The sequence below is a fragment of the Aplysia californica genome, unplaced genomic scaffold (genome assembly GCF_000002075.1).
Source record: "Aplysia californica isolate F4 #8 unplaced genomic scaffold, AplCal3.0 scaffold00568, whole genome shotgun sequence".
NCBI classification, from domain to species: domain Eukaryota; kingdom Metazoa; phylum Mollusca; class Gastropoda; order Aplysiida; family Aplysiidae; genus Aplysia; species Aplysia californica.
Genome location: NW_004797838.1, coordinates 448,007 through 469,240, shown reverse-complemented (window position 1 = coordinate 469,240; position 21,234 = coordinate 448,007). Strand labels below are relative to the sequence as shown.

General features: G+C 38.9%; 1 protein-coding gene across 1 annotated transcript in view; it reads right to left on the bottom strand.

The window, feature by feature from the left end:
- Window positions 1-21,234, bottom strand: part of LOC101858438 (E3 ubiquitin-protein ligase TRIM23) — a 28,879-nt gene that overhangs the window by 5,425 nt on the left and 2,220 nt on the right. Inside the window, exons 2-9 of the mRNA XM_005107008.3 lie at window positions 12,783-13,073; window positions 11,864-12,142; window positions 10,903-11,085; window positions 8,634-8,849; window positions 2,052-2,186; window positions 1,408-1,537; window positions 893-1,003; window positions 465-589 (exon numbers count right to left, since the gene is read on the bottom strand). Of these exons, the coding sequence (XP_005107065.1) occupies window positions 465-589; window positions 893-1,003; window positions 1,408-1,537; window positions 2,052-2,186; window positions 8,634-8,849; window positions 10,903-11,085; window positions 11,864-12,142; window positions 12,783-13,073 (1,470 nt within the window). The remainder of the gene's footprint in view (window positions 1-464; window positions 590-892; window positions 1,004-1,407; window positions 1,538-2,051; window positions 2,187-8,633; window positions 8,850-10,902; window positions 11,086-11,863; window positions 12,143-12,782; window positions 13,074-21,234) is intronic.

The window sequence follows — 21,234 nt, the reverse complement described above, 5'->3', positions numbered from 1 at the left end:
ATGTGTATGACATACAGTGCTCAGGTAATTGGTGTTGCTATGATGATATTATATTATATTGTGCATGCCAAAGTTGTACTACATGTATAACACTATGGGCATGCTCACATCAACTGTGACTGGCTGAAGAGTGACTGGATCGGTTAGCGCGCATCCCATATTACCACTCCGTTCCTGACGACAGATCGTCAAAATCAGAAACAATCATCATCTTACAGGTAAGTCTCGATTGTTTCTACAAATTCACTGCATGTTTCGAGAAATCAACGATTTTCGGTTTTCTTATATCTGTCGAGCATAGGGAACGACATTTCTCTTCGGAGAGCGAGACCAACCGTTGATGTATTCGGCAAAATAGTTTAGATATCATAAGAAAACCAAAAAAAGCTGATTTCTCTAAACTGCTGTGAATAAGAAAAAGTTGAAAAAGGCGTTTTGTCAGAGTACGGCAAAGCAGAGCCTACCTGCTTGTTGGCAAAGATGAGGAGCGACGCGTCCTTCAGCTCCTTCTCATGCACCAGCTTCACCAGCTCTCCCTGTGCCTCGTCAAGTCGCTCTCGATTGCTGCTGTCTACCACAAAGATCACAGCTGGGGACGGAAGATAAAAAAAACTCACGTGACTTCCTTAAGAAATGTCCAAATGACCGAAGGGACCCCCAAAGTATATTCGCTTCACAATCATTCTATAATATATTGTCAGGGTCAGCCCAGAGCATTCCAGACATAATCCCTCCCTCCCTCCCTCCCTCCCTCCCTCTCACTCTCACCTCAAAGCCCGCAACCCAACCTGCACAATCTAAATTGGGTTGATGGAGGTGTAAAACACCCACATTACAAAAACATTTTTACCCAACATGAGCATCCCCCCATCCCCCCCACACACACACACACCTTGAGTATTGAAGTAGTAGTGTTTCCACAGAGGCCTGATCTTGTGTTGACCGCCGACGTCCCAGATCGTAAACTTGAAGTTTTTGTATTCCACTGTCTCCACATTAAAACCTGGGAGGAAAACACAGAAAACAAGTGAACAATTTTGAGAAAAACACACAGAAAGCACTTTCTGTAATCTCATTTCAGTATATGAGTTTTACGACACTTGCAACACAATAACGTCATAATTATAAATGCCCAAGATCAGAGGTGTTACAAGTGTAATATATAAAAAAGAAGGAGAGGAAGAGATAAGGACGACCGATGTCCGATAGGAAAGAAGGAGCAAGCAAACCACACCAGAGCACCTGCCAACCACCCACATACAGAAGACATGTGAAGGATTTTTTTAAGTAATTTTTACAGGGAAAAAAGAAAGTAAGAGCAAAATAGACGTTGGATCGGACAGAAGGAGCAAACCCCATCAGAGCACCTACCGTTAAAGTCTGACTCACCAACAGTACAGAACTTACCTATTGTCGGTATTGTTGGTATAAATTCATTCTGTTTCAATTTGAAAAGAATGCTTGTTTTGCCCGCACCATCAAGACCTAGGGTGACCACTCGCATTTCGATTTTTGGTCCTATATGCACTCGGTTATCCTGCAAAAGAAAAAAAACACTACTCATTCTACCTTCTTCGTATATTGCAAAATTTAAAAAATTAAAAAACATACTGCACATATGCGTACACTCAAATTTACACTTAAGGTATGTGTACAACATATACACGCAGACACACGGACACACACACATGTGAATATACTTGTATTTACATCGTGACGACTGTGCAGACAAACATAAATAATAATAATAAATCACATTTATATAGTGCTCAACCCCGATTAAAGTACACAGGCACTCACAGACACACAAATGTACTCCCACACATATGTAGGCTACTCCCTCATTCACTCCCTCACTCACACATTCACACACAAACACACACACACACATCATCACCCCCCACACACACACACACACACACACACACACACACACACACACACACACACACACACACACACACACACACACACACACACACACACACACACACACACACACACACACACACACACAGCCTTTCATCAACAACAACTACACAACCCCTGACCTTAGTGAATGTGATAGGGATGGTTGGCTCTAAGGCTATCTGGTCCGGCAGACCCATAAACTGCTGCTGCTGCTTCTGTAGAGTGTCAAGCAGGTTCCCAACCTCCGGCTTGGCCAACAGAATCTTGGTGTCGTCCTGCAACAAAACAAAAAAAAACAATTTATTTCAGATAATTTATAGCAACGAAGTTTGCTGCTAGAGTAAAAGGTTGCTGTTGTTGTTGTTTTTAAATCCCCTTAACTGCAAGCATTTCGCTCTTGGCAGTGCAATGCCTCCTTCAAGTAACCACATGTCCTTGTCATCTGGTCAACGCCAGAGCAGAGCAGGCTTTGTAAGTCTGTAGGTGTGTGTAGGAGCCTGCGTCAAAGAACTGCCAGGTTTGGGCAGTGAAGGAGAAGATGTTCAACGGTCTCCTTGTGGTAGTCACAGTGTCTGCAATGGGGTTCCCACATGGGGTTAATTCTGTTTAGGTGCTTGTTGGTGTGTAAGTGTCCTGTGCGCGCTCTGAAGATCAAAGTCTGATCAAAGACTGTTAACACTATCCCCCCCACGCAGTACGCAGAGCACGCAACACTTATCCCCACGGACCAGGATACAGATGTGGTAAATGCTATATCACACCGTCGCCGATCGGCATCCCGAGGGGAAAAGGTACAGCTTCTTACAGTCGCCGATCGGCATCCCGAGGGGAAAAGGTACAGCTTCTTACAGTCGCCGATCGGCATCCCGAGGGGAAAAGGTACAGCTTCTTACAGTCGCCGATCGGCATCCCGAGGGGAAAAGGTACAGCTTCTTACAGTCGCCGATCGGCCTCCAGTGGGGAAAAGGTACAGCTTCTTACAGTCGCCGATCGGCCTCCAGTGGGGAAAAGGTACAGCTTCTTACAGTCGCCGATCGGCATCCCGAGGGGAAAAGGTACAGCTTCTTACAGTCGCCGATCGGCCTCCAGTGGGGAAAAGGTACAGCTTCTTACAGTCGCCGATCGGCATCCCGAGGGGAAAAGGTACAGCTTCTTACAGTCGCCGATCGGCATCCCGAGGGGAAAAGGTACAGCTTCTTACAGTCGCCGATCGGCCTCCAGTGGGGAAAAGGTACAGCTTCTTACAGTCGCCGATCGGCATCCCGAGGGGAAAAGGTACAGCTTCTTACAGTCGCCGATCGGCCTCCAGTGGGGGCAAAGTGTTAAAGGGGATTATTTATATAGGAAAATTCCATTAAACAAGCTTAGGATTAGGCTCTTATGTGGGTTGCTGTTATGTGGACACCACAGTAATAGTACAATACTGGTGTCTTCCTAAAAGAAAAGAAAATATCTGAAACATTCTGGAGAAACCGGGCGCTCATCAAAATAATGAAATCAAAGAAACGGACATTTTTCCATTCCGGCAATTTTTTATCAAGCTCTTTTTAGGCTCACTATCTGATACGTCTATTTGAAAACATATTTCTGTGTGGACTTTGTTGAAAAATGTTGACTAAATGCACAACAAACCTAAAATTACAGTTTCCAAAGACACTCAAGCTTTGGAAATCATCAAACTTCTGTGACCATATTCTCACAAATTTTACCTCTGACACCAGACAATCCTTACCTCCTTCAATGGCAAATATCTCAACTTCTGTTCAAAATAGATGAGTATTTTTTTTAATCAAAGGCAAGGCAAATAAACAGGCTTTAAGATTATACCAATAACTCTGTATGCCCCAAAATTGCGAGTAACCTGATTCCACAATGTTATCAAAGAAACAACAGTAATGACTGGTGTCATCCTACTAGGAAACAAAGTAGTAAAAACAAAAATACTGTAAAAATTATCCTAGAGGGCCACCCGATGTCGAAAAGAAAAGCAGTAGTCTTAGACAGGTGGACGCCTGGGACAGTGTCGTAATAGGACAGAAAAAATGCGAAGGGGGAAGAGGGAGTAGTCATTTTTACAGATGTATAAAGCCAAAGTTACAAACGTTACAAGAAAAAAAAAAATTTTATTTTGTGAGAAGTACAAGTATCCAGCTTTAAGAGCCACTTAACTTTGACGGCCACTTTCTCCCTAATCTCACTTGAAACATTGCGTAACGTCCGCCTTCTCTAAACTCGTATATATTCATTTCCATACAAAAAAGTTCAATATATACACATATGAGTTGTGTTGAGCGCCTGACAGGCTGCTCCATAATCTCTCTCGATTATAACAGTTTCTAGTGCATTTTTAAGTTATTCATACAGTGGATTTTTATATCAGTGTATTCGTCATTTGACAGTGTATGTGGTGATGTAGGATTTGTACAAAAACAGTCAGTATTTTCAATTAAATTATCAGTTTTCAATTCGCCATGATTGACTTGGTATTTTTCTATTGGACATTTTTTCATCTTCTGGGGTCTACACTCCGTCAACCCTCGAACGTTTACAACAACAAAGAAATTTTTTCTCCTGAGTGTCTCATGAAAACTGTTCACCGAGTCTTTTCCAACTCTGTGCTCGGGAACAAATGTGTGAATACGTGTGTTTCTCCCAGCTCTTGTTCGTGTGTTAGTGTTATACCAGTGAAGTGGAAAAAAACGAGAAGAAAGAAAAGAGGTGGACGACGAAAACAAAGGACAATCCCTGTGGTGTTAAGTGTTTATGATTTAGAAAATTCGTGCATCAGCAGTAGACCGAAAAACAGAACTAACATTAACAATTTGGTCAAAATCGACTGTCGAAACTTTTTGCAAGAAGAAATACAAAATGTGAGAGTAGCGTGCCTCAACACCAGGTCATGCCGGAATAAAGCAGACGAGTTAAATGATTTAATTATTGAGATGAACCTTGATATTTTTTGTATAACAGAATCATGGTTGCAGGAGTACGGTGACGATGCGATTTTATCAGCAATATGTCCAGTAGGTTATTCAATTAAGTCTTTCCCTCGTGTTGGGCGTAGAGGAGGAGGAGTAGTATTTATTTTTAGAACTAATTTAGCACAAGTTAGTGTGAAAAAGATTCCCTGTCACTCATGTGAGGCTGCTTTAATGTCCTTCCAGCTGCAGTCCCAAAGCATTACCATCTGCTGCATATACAGGCCACCACCGAGTAAAGAAAATTATATCAAATCATCCGTTTTTATAGAGGAATTTCTAAATTTAATTTCATCTCTGAAGATGAAAAGTACACCATTCATTATAACTGGCGATTTTAATTTTAATTTTGGCTCTGAAAACCCTGTCACTAAAAATATAAGCAACCTGCTGACAGAAAATGATTTAAAACAACTCGTACAAGTACCAACACATAAAAGTCAGCACATCCTAGACTGGGTTATCTCTCCTATTGAAAAGAACTGTGTGAAAGGCATAAACGTTCTGGACAAAGACATTTCCGATCATTATCTTCTTATTGTTGACTTGAACATCAAAAGACCAAGGAAAGAAATAAAAACAGTTAATTCCCGAAATCTGAACGATATAAATTTACACCAGTTTCAATGTGACTTTCGTGATGCTCTTGCTATTAGTTCCCCTTTTAATATAGAAACCCTCAATACCATCATGAGGAATATTTTAGATGATCATGCTCCAGTTAAAAAACGAAAATTATCTCATCGACCTGTTGGTAGGTGGTTTAATTTAGAAATAAAGGCTGCAAAAAAAGAAAAAAGACAAGCGGAAAGAAAATGGAGAAAAACACGACTTGAAGTGCATAAGGGAATATTTATTACTATGAAGAATTCTGTTAGTAAAATGATTACCAAAGCCAAGCGTACTTTCTTTTTGTCAAAATTTGAAAATGTTAAAACTTGTAGGGAACTTTTTGATGTCTCTAGTGAACTGCTTGGCAACCAAAACAGAGCTGTATTACCCCCTGGCACCGATAGAGATCTTTGTAGTAGTTTTTCAGACTTTTTTTCTAAAAAAATCACCTCCATCAGACAAGAGCTCGATAAAATGTGCGCAATTGCCCCAAATTACCATCAGTTTAAAGGGTTAGTCATCGATTATTTTACTCCAGCAACGGAAGAAGAAATCAAAAAGATCATATTAGATAGTCTATCAAAAAGTTGCGCCTTAGACCCTATGCCCACCAGCCTTTTAAAAAAATGTTTGCATGAACTTCTTCCACATATCACCCAAATTGTAAATGATTCTCTCCTCACAGGCACAGTACCAAATTGCTTTAAGACAGCCCATATTAGACCCCTTTTGAAAAAATCTGGACTTGATGAAAAGGACTTTAAAAATTTTAGACCAGTTTCAAATCTTTCTTTCCTTTCCAAAATTCTTGAAAAAGTTGTATCTAATAGACTGTTACATCATATTAAAGCAAATAATCTTAGCGAAGTCTATCAGTCAGCATATAAGGCACACCATAGTACCGAGACAGCGTTACTTAGGGTCTGTACTGATATTTTAAAATATATTGATGAAAAAAAGGTATGTCTTCTTACTCTTTTGGACCTTTCGGCTGCATTCGATACCATTGATCATGGTATTTTACTCGAGAGATTAAATACTACTTTTGGCATAAAGGGTACTGTCCTGCGATGGTTTGAGTCATATTTTAAGGATCGAACACAAGCAGTTGTGGTTGGAAACACGTGTTCTAATAATGTTTTGCTTAGATGTGGTGTTCCTCAGGGGTCTGTTCTTGGACCTGTCTTGTTTACAATGTATACACAACCTATTGTTGATATTTTAAGACAATATGGCATGAATTACCATCTTTATGCTGATGACACTCAAATTTATAAGTCTATTGATTTCGATCAAATACCACTTTTAGTCGACTCTACTGAACAATGTACTAGAGATTTAAAAATATGGATGACCAGCAATAAATTGAAACTAAATGATGACAAGACGGAAATAATGTTGAGTGGAAATACAAAAGCCATTAAAAATCTCCCAGAGCTACAAATTGATATTAATAACCATACCATTCGTTCAAAAAGAAGTCTTAAAAATCTAGGGGTTCAGTTGGATTATGATATGTCTATGTCCTCCCAAATAAGCCAGCTCAGCAAAAGTATTTACTTTCAGCTTAAGAAAATTGGCAGTGTAAGAAATTATTTAACTAAAGCAGCAGCCAAGACACTTGTAACAACACTCATTTTATCAAAGTTAGATTACTGTAATGTTATTTTGTCCGGTTTGACATCCGAAAAACTATCAAAGTTACAAGTACTTCAAAATCAAGCAGCAAAATTGATAATGAAACAAAAGAAATCAGCCCACGTAACACCAATTCTGAAAGAACTACACTGGCTGCCAATAAAAGAAAGGATTAAATACAAAACTGCCGTTCTCTGTTTTAAATGTATAAATGATAGTGCACCTTTTTATCTTAAAACATTCCTGGAATTATATAATCCACCTAGAGCCCTTAGATCAGCCTCTGACAATCTAATTCTTAAAACTCCAAAACAAAACTACAAAACATACGGCGAGCGTTCCTTTTTGTTCTTTGGTCCCCAGGTATGGAACGAAATCCCATATAAAATAAGATCTGCCCCAACAATTTCCATTTTCAAAAATCAGCTGAAGCATTTTTTATTCACAAAAGCATACCTGTCATAATGATGTACTGTGATATATATGCATGTGTATGCCAGACTGTGAGACTGAAGAAATAGCGAGTGAGAATGAGAGAGAGAAAAAGAGAGAGATAGAGAGAGAAAAGAGAGAGAAAAGAGAGAGATAGCGAGAGAGGGAGAGAGAAAGAGAGAGAGAGATAGAGGGAGAGGGAGAGAGAGAGAGGGAGAGAGAGAGAGACAGACAGACAGAGAGAGTGAGAGAGAGAGAGAGAGAGAGAGAGAGAGAGAGAGAGAGAGAGAGAGAGAGATAGAGTGGAAATGTTTTTCTATCTGTATAGAATTAATGTTTTAATGAATGTTTCTAGTTACTCACGTTTCAACTGTATTTTGACTGTTCGTGAATTTATATTGCATTGTATATTTTTAGTGAACACATTTTCAACCTCACTGCGAGACTGTTTTTCTGGTATAAAATTTTACACATATGCATTTATATTATATGTATAATACTTTGTTTTACGTACACATTTGTGTCGATTAATTTTTAAGATGTGATGTCTTTTTCATTGTAATGCGCATTGAGCATCTTTTAGGAAATGGAAATGCGCAGTATAAATGCTATTTATTATTATTATTATTATAACATCATCACGAGCACCTTTTCATATTAGTCAGATGCTTTAACATGATAGCAATAACTCCATATGTCCAAAAACTGATGAGCCCCCGATTTCACCACACTGCGACACATTCAATATGCCCCCCCCCCCCTCACACTGCCACACATTCAATATAAAGCCCCCCCCCCCCCCCCCTCTTCCAATTTATAAATTTTTTAATTTCCCCCCCCCCCCCCTGCCACGGGGGGACTATTTTCATTTTGCCCCCCCCCCCCCTCCAAATTGAGAAAAAATTAAATTAGGCCCCCCCTTCAAACGGGAAAACTTTCCAATAGCCCCCCCCCCCCCCATTTTGAAACATTCAGCCCCCCCCCCCCACACTGCGACACATTCAATATGCCCCCCCCCCACACTGCGACACATACAATATGGCCTCCCCCCAGTGTCCCCACCTGTTGCAGCGTGTTCTCACACTGGTGGCAGACGGCAGAGATCTGCGACATGAGGATAGCCATGTCCTCCTGCTGTTGGCGCAGAGAGCAAAGCTTCTCCCTGATGTGTGTGTCCACGGCCGCCAACGCCGCAATCTCCTGCCGACTAAGGTTTTCTCGCAGCTCGTTGAAATATGTCTTGATCTTGAGTCTGGCTTGTTCTGCTGTTCCCGTCACCTGGTCAAGGAAAAATACAGAAAACATTTCTGTGATCAGTCAGTGGCTTCGGTGGTCTGGTGATTATGTTGACGAGTTCCTGAACAAAAAAGCGATGGGTTTAAAAACAGAATCAAAGGCTTGCTGTTGTGTCTTTGGGAAAAGAACTTAACATGAATTTTTCTCACTTCCCCCAGGGGGGAATGGGTACCTGACTACAGACAGCAAAATATCCAGTCAGTTTGTTAGTGTTTCAATCGGCAGCTGCTAGCATTGTATGCTGCAGAGAAATCTGAGAATGTTTCTGAGTGTTCTATAGTCTGCTGGGATAATAAGTGTAAAACATATTGAGCATGCTGCAGAGCATGGATATGCGGTGTATAAATGCAATTATCATTATTATTATTGATCAATCAACAGATTCAACGGGACTTTTTTTGCAGTAGTTTTCTCAACAATAAAGGACAGATAGCACTCAAGACAAAACAACACAGCAAACATCAACAACCACTGTAAGAAAATATAGGATTGGGTGAAAAACAAAAGATGTAGCTGAGATAAATATGGAATGGATTTTTTTTCCACAAAAACCTCCATCCCGTTTCAGTAGTTCACGACCAGTGTTTATCATTGCAGCTTCTACAGACTCAAAGGTTAATAATACATCTCAGTACAGAATCAATAAGGGACACTTCTTTTACTTTTAGTAAGGTTTTACAGCGCTCGCAACTGCATGAGGTCATATGAGCGCCAAGGGGTGGATGTCAACAGAGAAGTCCAAACAGGGAATCAGGCTTACTCTGCTCACCTCTCTAGCCTCAACGGCACAAAGTCTGCTTTGACTATCAAGGCACCCCGGAAATAGCAGTTCACAAGAGAGGGACAAACATACAAAAGAAGTAAAGGAAAAAAGACGAAAGTAAGGATGAGGAAAGAAAAAGCAGCAGTTCCCCCTATGTTGTTCGGGCACAGAATGAGCATGACATTGATAAATCAGCCCATTTACAATTCTACTGTGCATAAGAACATGATAATATCCCCCTTTGGGAATGGCCTAATGACACTTCAGTCAGTGGCACTGCCCTGGGGGGGGGGGGGGGGGGATGTTTTTTTCTTCCAAAGCACAATAAGGGTTTAGTTAAAATTGTATCTCCATCAGCTGAAAGCTGCCCCAGAACAAATGATGAGAGATACAGGCATCATTTTGGAATAAAACGTCATGTTTCCAGACAATGAAAAAATGGGGCAGATTTCAAATCTACAAAACCTATTTTAAATTAATTATGGGCATTCAATTTTAACCCTCCTTATGTTGACAACTGTTTTTATTCGACCGTAATTTTAGTCATTATTTCAGTTAGTTCATCCCGTTTTATATGTATAGCCAAACATCTCAACTCCTCCATAAATGAGCTCTACTTATTTTTATTTGTGTTTCTGAAAATTCATAGGTTTATGACCTTTACTTGCTTGGTTTGCGTGTTCTCAAACCTTTTCCAACAGAATATAATAAAATAATAATAATAAATTACATTTATATAGCGCTCAACCCCAAATTAAGTACACAGGCTCTGAGCGCTTTACAATACAGTACAACATACAACAGTAACATAAAACATTGTGTTCTGACTAAAGAAAATTATTCCAAATATTCATCTTATTAATTTAAAAACAGAAACGACTTCAGCTGACATTTGAAGGAATCAAAAAATTTGATATCTCTCAAAGTACTTGCTAAAGCATTCCATAATCACATAACTTCCCCGGACACCACAGGCTATTAGTCAGCTACACTTGGATAGTAAAAGCAACATAGAAAGAAACGAATACAAAAAAAAATTAAAATATTTTGTAAATGTTTCCAAATTTTATTTTTTTAAATATTTTTTTTTTTATTATTGTTTTTTGATTTTAATAAAAATGTACCCAAAAAAATATAATAGAAAAATTAAATTTTTAATTTTTTAAAATGTTTTCATTTTACAAATATTTTACAAATATTTTTATAAATTAAGAAAAAACCAACACATATCTAATACCGTCCCACAAACGAACATAAAAAACTGTGACATACTTGTTGAGGCGTGGCGTCGCCTTCCGAGCTCTGGATTACAGTCATAGCGCCCTCAATCTGCTGAATAACTCCGCTCAGTTTACGGGCAGAATCGGTCACTTCCTCGGCAAACGATCGTATATGCTGGACGGCGCTTTTGATTGATGTCCGAACACTTTCTGCCTCAGTCTCTAATAAAGCATGCTGAGAAAAACACGAAAATGAATAACACATTAATTGGGGGAAAAAATTGTAATTGTAAATGTTTTGCTGATCCAATGCCACACTTTCAGGTTATTTAGTTGACTTTGATTGACGTCTGAACACTTTCTGTCTCAGTCTCTAATAAAGCATGCTGAGGAAAACACGAAAATGAATAACCTGTTGAACGGGGAAAGAATTTGTAACTGTTAATGTTTTGCTGATCCAATGACACACTTTCAGGTTATTTAGTTGGCAGGCTGCTTCAACTCTGCCTCGTGGCATCAGTAGCTCCGAGGCTAGGCTACCGGACCCGAAATCGTGAGATTGTAGGTTTGAGGGTTTGAAGCCCCAGCTCAATCTGACATTGTGTCCTTGGGAAAGGCGCTTTACTAAAATTTACTATTTAGCTTAAATCCTTTCGCAGATGGATGTTAAACTCTGAGGTATTGCTTCTTACATGGCCTAATAGAGTTGACAGTTAAGTGTATACCATTTAATTTTCAACTTCGCCTATCAGAGCCAACCTGGGCTGAGAGGGGTACAGCATCCAAACAGATTCACATCTTCAGGTCCAACAGCGAAGAGCTTACAGCTACACCACAGACACCGGTACGTTGAATGACAAAAGTGAAGAGGTGGTTCAATCTCTTGCACAACCAAATATCTCTGTAGTCTTGAACATCCAGTGTGTCAATGGGGGTGTAAAAACACCTTGATAAAAAAAAAAATTTTTTAACACCTCACATTTACACTTCCAGGTTTACAGTACAAGCAATACCTTATGCTTCATATGTCGCCCGTAGTCTTTACAGATGTAGCACATCAGAGGAGAAGACTTGCACTCTTCCTCCAGACAGGCAAACTCCACCAGGTGCATGGGATGATACGAACATTTGGGGTTTTCTTTGGGCTTTTCTGATATCGGGACACGTTTGTGGCGAGCCAGGGTGCGGGTGGAGTGGGTGTTCTCCGAGCATTCCACACATAGATGTGTGCTACACACAGTGCAGAACAAGATGGCCGTATGCAGCTCATTTTCATCACAGGTAATAGAAAGCTGAAAGAACAACAACAAAAAAACAATAATGTTTTCGTTTGTTTCAGTAAAATGGGGAATCAGGCTTACTCTGCTCACCTCTCTAGAATAAATGTTTTCAACTATTATCTCAAAAACCAAGGTAAGACATGCAAATTACTCACATCGACACAGGGTATTTGCGGAAAAAAGAATTTTACAGCACCCCAACAAAAGTCTTTTTCATTCTTGAACTTATATAATAAATAATGGCCACCTGCCCAAGACAATCACTGTCTAAGACAACCACATTTCTCAACGACAATGAGTGGGCGTCTTGGACAATTTCGAATGTACCAAAAGAATTATGATTTAATAGTTTATAAATTGCTCAGATTGTTTAATATAAAATACAATTTAAAATGTAGACATTTTACATAATTAAATGCAAGTCAGGAAACTAAGAATGGAGTCAGAAGTTAACAGTAGTCAAGTGACTGTTTAAGGTTTTCAAGCTATAATTTCAAAAAGGAGTCTGGTATGGCCTTTTTATTCAACATTCAATACAGCAGTATGCTCTGGCAAGAAAAAAAGACAATTATAAATGTGAATCACAAACAATGAAACGTCTAACAAAGACACACATGTATTGTATGGCATGAACACGGCTCATCAAACTTACACTTTGTTCTCTAGCAAGTACACTATCTGGCAAGGATCTCGATGGGCTTAGCGGAGGATACTGGAGTTTCTCCAGCAACTCTAGCAGAGCAAAGTTTTTCTTTAGCCCCCAGACTCCCGAGTCACCGATTTCTGTCGGCTGTCTGTCAAATGGGCATAATAGAGCTCGTCCGTGTAGAGGCAACCGTGTCAAACATTGATGACAGCACGTGTGTCCACACACCAGCAGACGTGGGACTTTGTCTCCTTGAAACCGGAAGACCTCATTGCACACTCTGCATTCCAAAATTGTCTGAGGATACAAAAAAATTTGTTTTAAGAGTGACAACAAATAAAACGCTAATTAAGTTTTCAAAGGACAAATTGATAACCAAGAGAAAAAAAGAAAAAAACCCACTACAATAGAGAGGGTGGCAAAGGGGATGTTCCCCTGATTTATAGAAAACCACTGATTTGCTCTAAATGGTTTTAGTGGCCATTAAAAAAAACGTGTTCAACAGATAAAAATATGTTGGTTTGACCCCTAAAACCTTAGCCTTAGAGTAGTGTATCAGCATACAGGAGTGACAGTATATAAAATTACAACGGTTTGACTATTTTGACACGAATACGATCCTGTGGAACCTCAGCCATGGTCCCCCCTAGGCTAGGGCTAGGGTCATTTCCGGTAGAGATTGGTTTTCAGCACCCTCCAACGCCGATCACGCATTTCCCAGTCACTGCAATTTTATGCAAACCGCAAAGAAGCATTGGTCCAAAAAGAAAGAGAAGCATGTCATTTTCAAAAAGAAAAAGACCCACAATGTAAATTACTCGCACTCATGCTATAGTAGTAGGTCTATTAATAGAAGGACACCCGTGTCCGAATATACACAAGAGCATAAACGGACATGTTGCTGTGTCCCAATACACGCATCCAAATTTCAACGGCTGTTCGCTCTTTTTTTCTTCTACACATAAATATAACACCTTTGTATAGACTTTCTAGTTGTGACCCTTGCACTTCGACTTACAAGTGGTGAGTGAAAAATCTAAAATTCGTAATTTTACTTTTTTAGCCCACCCTCTGGCCTCTTATTGACTCTTAACTAAACTTAAGGTGAGAATAACCCATGTCTCACTATTCTCACCCCCTCGTTTTACAGGAAATGATCTTAGAGGGATCAGGGACGAGGTTACCAGAAATGACACGGGGGGGGGTGTCAGGGCTGATGCTCCACAGGATTGTGTTCGTGTCCGAATAGTCACAGTCAGGTTTGTCGGTTTGGAGCCAAATACCAGAAATTTGGCTCTTTTGGATCACGTCTGGCCCGAAGAATTTCATTAGGCTCTCTGCCTCTTTTTTGGCTCCAAACTCTAAATGTTCAAGAAGAAGGAGAAAGAAGAAGCAAAAAAAAAAGAAAAACAAAGAATAAGAGAAAAAAAATTAAAGTGAAGGAAAGAGCTTGGATTGCTTACCTATTAACTTAGTTAATACGATTTAACGCCCTCGCCCATTTGGTCTGAATAATTTACAACCCTTCTAGTGTCGTGCCAGAGCATTAGTCTCGTGCTTGTGTCTCGTTGCGTTCGTACACGCTCTTTGTTCCTTGAGCCATAATTTATTGTGTGCAGGCAGAGAGGCCTGCCATAGTTAAGTGTGTAAAACAATGAATGGTCCGGCCGCTCCCACATCCTGCACAGTAGCGTCAGCATGTTGTTGTCCTTATTATTATCATTATTAATATTATTATTATTATTATTATTATTGCTGTTGTTGTTATTATTGTTATTATTATTATTATTATTATCTGGGGCTGGGAAATGGGGGGGGGGGGGGCGGGGGGAGGGGGACTGGGGATATAGAATATGGGTATGCTCCAAGAAAAGTTGTTCTTCATATTTATTTGTTTACTTATACTGTATTATTATTATTATTATTATTATTATTTCTATTATTATTATTATTATTGTTGTTGCCGTGGTTGTTGTTGTTGTTGTTGTTGTTGTTGTCATTATTATTATTATTATCATTATTATTATTATTATTGGTAGTAGTAGTATTATTGTTATTCATCGTTGTTTCTATTATTGCCTCTGTTATCATTGTTGTTTTTATTATTACCACTGTCTTTATGGCTATCGTTATTACTATCATCGTCATCATGGCTATTATTTTTAACTCTTACCTTTAATATATATAAGCAATATAATTTTACACTCCCCCCTCCCTCTATCTCTCTATCCGAATGAAATATATGAATATATCTCAATCCATTTCATTCAAGTATGGAGGAAATGATGTCGAAAAAACAAAACAAAAACAAGCCACTTAACAAGTTGAAAGTGATTTAAAACATGCGTCTCTACATCTTTCTTTCCACTCCTTACACAAGAGGATGTCGGTAAAAGGATGTGACCGTCTACAAAAAGAAAAAAAAATGCAATAGTTGAGTATATACATCATATTTCCACTCCTTAGACCACGAGGAGATTGGTCTTATAGATGTAACTCAATAGAATGACCAAACACAAAATGAGAGTAGACATCTGCTTTCCTCTTGAAAAAAAAAGGATGGTGATCTGAAGATATAGCCTCATATTGTATGGATTGAATTATCTAATTCAACGTATTCATACAAGGTATCTGATCCCATACAATCGGCGGATTCCAAGTAGTGTCCTTTTAGAAATTCTGATTTATAATAATATTACTGCATTTATTTTAATATTATTTCATTATTTTACTGAAATCAATTCTATTGTTAGTATTATTGTTTTTGATATTGATGTTATGACCGTGTTTCTTCTTCTTCTTCTTCTTCTTCTTCTTCTTCTTCTTCTTCTTCTTCTTCTTCTTCTTCTTCTTCTTCTTCTTCATCTTCTTCTTCTTCTTCTTCTTCTTCTTTTTCTTCTTCTTTTTCTTCTTCTTCTTCTCATTATCAATATTTGTATTGTGATAATCAATAGCATTATTTATTTCTTTATTTATTACTTATTTATTTATTTATTTATTTATTTATTATTTAATTGATGGGAGTTTTGTTTCGTTTGGTGTTTGTTTTTTTCCCCTTAATTATCATTAATACTGTCCTTAATCCACGTGTTATCGATAAAAATAGATGGTAACATAAATGATGACACTACAAGGGGGGAGGGGAGGGGGGGGGCAATTACAGCTAATTATAGGCGATTTCCAGGTTGAGAACCATGGATATGGGGTACATAGAAGCAGAAACAATAAATCGGCAAAAAGATATTATTAATCCGCATACAGGAAAAAGAGGCTAAAACAGCACCTGCACATGGATGGCTGGTGCCTCTATAAATAAATCATTGATGGTCAAGGTCAAGTAGCGTAGGGCAGTGAGACATATTTTTTACTGGAGAGGTAAAAAATGTTTTTACATCATTATTATTCTATTTGTTGTTCATTAAAGATTAAATTTAGCAAAGATCTGGTTAAGATGATCATATATTCTGGGTTTATTTTTACTCATGCACCCGTCTCATATACACATTTTATATATTTTCGTTCCAGAAGTATTTTTCATACTGAACACGAATATGGCTTTTATTTTAGCCGTAAATCAATAGTTATTGAGTTATTGAAGTTTAAAAACAGAACTATATTAGAATAGGACCAATGGCGTAGTAATATTTGTAGGTACCGCAAACTGGCCGTGCGACCCTGTGGCGCACTGTCAGTCACGTAGACCAAAACCCATATTTTTACCCTCCTAAAACACCGTGTGATCATGCATACACACAGACACTTGTTATATCAGAAGAAAGAGGAGCTTTTCCTCTTTTTAGTGGTATTATTTATTTGAATCAACGATTCTTTTGAAAGCTAAATCTTGCGGGATAAAAGGCAACACTATCGAGGTTTTCACCGCAGCGGCCGCACGTTTCGTGTATTGATTTTTAGAGTGACCTCGGTTGAACAGGAACGGGGAGCGTATGGTATTAAATACTGCAATCTGATTCGTCGATATTTCAAGATGAGAAGACGCTCTTTCCGGTGATATATTTCTAAAGACTGTCCTTAAAGAATTAATAGAAGAGATTTGCGTGTGAAAACTTTTGGTGCTGTTTTTTTATGGAACCAGTGATCGGACTGACTACGGAAATATATCGGCAGAAAGCCCATTCATTCCTCTTCAAGAATAACGCAGCCATTATACGTAAATAAACACCGGAGGCTCTCCGTCGGCTCGCAAGCAAGGCACCATCGCCCCGGTTTCGTATAAATTCTCTCTTCTTCCCTTCAGCACGGCCCGACGCGCAGCCGATAAGCCAACGGTCGCTAGTGGTGATTTTAACCTCCCCTTGTATTTCTTGCCGTTTTGGTCAAAAAGCCATGTTCACGTCAATAAATTTCCATCTTCTGGTTATTTGATAGCCCTGAAAAAAATTGAGCTTGTTCTCTATGTGCATAGGTGTGTGTCTACAAGTTTTTGTGAATGTCCATTCAAATTTAAGAATGTTGTGACATCTCAAAGTGTAGACATTTCGCAATTAGAAAACTGTAACATTTTTCTGCAACTTCAGATTTTCATAACTTTGTTAAAAATGAAGCTATATGTGTATAAATTTGGTATCAAAATGCTCAGAATGATAAATTCTATAAGGTAGTGCAGTTAAATATGAAATCAGAGGACTTTGAAATTTCAGTTTGTGGTACCTAATATTTGACTTGTTTTTAACAACATAGGGGGTTTGACCTAAAAAGAATCTGGGGGGTTTCAGGCGGGCATGCCCCCCTGCATTTCACCATGATTTGATGTTTTGGCAATTAGTACTGATATATATATATATATAAATATATATATATATATATATATATATATATATATATATATATATATGAGCAATTGCCAAAACGAGAGACTCTCTTGAGACTCAGTGGTGCAAAAAAAATTTTCTTACCAATTTGACTCTCTTTTCTGTCAGTCACAGATTGACATTTAGTGCTCATATTCCTAGAGTATCAGAGCAAGGAGATGTACGGTTTTGGAGATATGGGTCTATTGGTTTGGCAACTACTGTATTTCTTGTATGTAACAGTGATAACAAAAACAGATAAGCAGCAGGGCAAATTATGGACTTTAAATTCCATTTGTTTAGTAAACAAAGACTTCGTAAACTATGAACTCCATTCATAATGGTAATATGAATTACAAGCTTTGTAACAATGACGCAGTGCACAGAACATGTCATCATTGTTATGTACAAGAAAGGATACACGTTGGACATTATCATTAACAACACATCACAATAGTGAAAGGCTGTACAAATACAGTTATCAAAGCCTCAGTACCAGAAAAACACATGTGTAAAACAATTTTTAAACTAAAATGAGGCAAAAGCACAAAATCAATTGAGCTGACCTGTTCATAACAGTGATGACAAACATGACTTGTACATAACAATGATAACACAATGTACAGGAAAAGACAAAAGTCTTGTCTCCAGAGAGAAAAGCGCACTTTAAGAATAAAAAAACCCAAGAGAGGTTTCTTTTGCTTTGAAAGAGATACCAGGTCATATCAAAGACAGTAGACAATCACAATTACGTTGCTAATTATGACAAAGAGTACTCGTACATAACAGTGATGACAAACATACTGGGAAAAGGTAAAATCATGCCTACAAAGAACAAATTTGCACTATGAGATCACACAGATCAATAAAGACTTATTTTGTTTCTAAATGAATCTTGCATGTATGAAATATATGTTGAAAACTTATTGATATTAGCAATTATGAAAAATATTACTTGTACATAACAATGATGACACAATGACAAAATGTATTGGAAAAAGGCATATCATGCCAACAAAGAACAAATGTGTACTTTTGAGTTAGACAGATAAACAAGGACATGTTTGTCTATTTGTTTGAGTAAAAAGAGCACACATGACTTAAATAATGTTTGCTCTTAGGACAATGTAATTTCTAGTACGTCGGTCAGTCTTGTACGGCTGCATGACGACACCCCAAACGTCATCACTAAGCACAAAAGCTAAATCTATAACCACACAAATGATCCATCTCTCGAAGTTTGTTCACACATCACACTCTTGTTCCAGGAATCCAATGTAAACACCACAATTTCACTAAAATATTCAATAGGGTAGCCTAAAAACACGCAAAACAGCCCAGTACGTCACATTCAACGCAAGATTCTTGTGCGTAACCGGAGGGTGATGGCAATGACTACTTTCGTTTTTCTCTTTACCCCGTTGCTCCCGGGGAAGCGGGTAAGGGGAAGTCACTAAAGAAAACAATTATATCCGGGCACTGTTGATGATCCGTTCAAAACAAAAGTAGGCTAAAATTCGGATTCCGGTACGTCGCAATGTGACGCCATTAACGGCGAATGTTAAACAGCCGACCGAAATCGTAGATCTAGGAACCCGATGTTCCTTTCGCGCATCGCGGCTTTTGAACTATTGAATAAACGACGAAAAGCAAAAAGATTTAACCAGCTGTGGTGATTCTACTGAAAAATAATGGTGTTTTCTGAAACACCTAGTCCGTGACGACACCCCTGACGCACAAGTGATCCGAATTATTTGTTTATTTGCAAACAAATGAACCGATTTCTTGAGCAAGTGAACCTTTCTCGATCACAAATAGCATAGAATCAAAGCACAGGTTAAAAAAAAACACCCAAAAATACTAAATTTTTGACATTCTTGGAAGTTTGCATTGGTGTGCTCAAAATGACACTCCAGGAATCACTAAAAAACGGACATTTTTGGCACAAAATTTACAAACGCAAGATTATAAAGCTGACATAGGGTCTGAAACTGCTAATGCAGGTTCTACATCCTATATTTGACATGTGTATAAGTTTTGGAGGAATAAATACTAATGCATCACATTTTATGCACACAATTGTGAGATGTGTGTGTTTTTCCCCACGTTTTGGCAATGGCTCATATATATATATATATATATATATATGTATATATATATATATATATATATATATATATATATATATATATATACTTGAAAACAATTGAATTGCAAGGGTTTTAGAAGCTATGTGTTCTTCAGCAAAAATTATAGCAGTTTAGCCCTCAAAACAGTGCATTTGGGTGTGGATGCAAAAGTAAAAATTTACCACATATTCCGTTTTTTTTAATCTGTATCGTAATTTTCCATATCCCATATGCCAACTTTAATTCTGTAAGAGTGCTCAGCTGGATTGAACTTTGGTGGACCCACCGTGTTTACATACATGTATTAATGCGCACTAGCTATAAAAACAGTGGGGGGTTTCAGTGGGGCTTGCACCCCTGGTAACAATAATGATTTTAAAAAACCACACATAAATGCAAAAGGCTGGATTGAACTTCGGTGGACCCACTGTGTTTACATGTATTTATGCGCATTAGCTATCTCTCTCTCTCTCTCTTCTGGCGCTGTGGCTTCATGAACGGTTAGCGATGCCAACAGCACGCAGGAACTCAACACTGGGGTCCTTAAAAAGTGCTGAAAGAGGGTTACTGAAATGTCCCAGCAGACGGTTTCTGGCACAATAGCTGGAAGGACATCTTAGGAACACATGGTCCATAGTTTCGTCCTCCTCCTTGCAGGCTTGACAGGACAGATCTGGGTTGTCTGTTGGCGCAATTTTGAGGAGATATGATCTCAGCTTGGGCGATTTTCCAGGTTTCACCTCTCTCTTCCACTTTGTGCGGGTCGATCGGTGGATGGCGGCTTTAGCTGTAGAGAAATCGATAGGCGTGTCAATCTGGGTAAGCGTTGTTGCTTCTTTGGCGATGCTGTCAACTTCCTCGTTCCCAGCCAGTCCAGTGTGGCCTGGAATCCACTTTAAGTGGATTGAACATTCGGAGCTTTGACAGAGGGTGTGCAGAAGCTGCCAGATTGAGCCCGCCACCTTTTCCGATCGGTTGGTAAGGCCGTATGAGAGGCGCATGACTGCTGACCTGGAATCAGAGTATACATGGATGTGTACACTGTTCGGAAGGCTGCCTTCTGGATGTAGAGCCACAAGCATGTCCAGCGCTGTGTCGAGAGCTACAAGCTCGGCACTGTAGCAGGAACAATACCGGCCCGCGGGTACACGTTGGTCAAGTTCGGTATCACCGGTCACTAGCTATAACAACAGTGGGGGGTCTTGTCCCCCTGAAAACAATAATAATTTTAAAATGGAGTGTCTACGTACAAGGTAACCGGGCACGTAGTCTCAGTATCTACGTACACGGTAACCGGGTGCTTAGTTTCGGGGGCCCCTTGAGCTAGGTGCACGGTAAATGCTTTGCTCCCTTCATGACCTTGACTTTTTTCATTTCTTCCCTGCTTTCCAGTCGTATTTTTATTTGTATCCAGGTTCACGTAAAACTTTGAACCAAAATAATGGAACACATGCGTCTTGTTTCCTCAGACAACAGTGAACCCAAATAATGCAACACACTCAAGGCATTCCTCCCCCC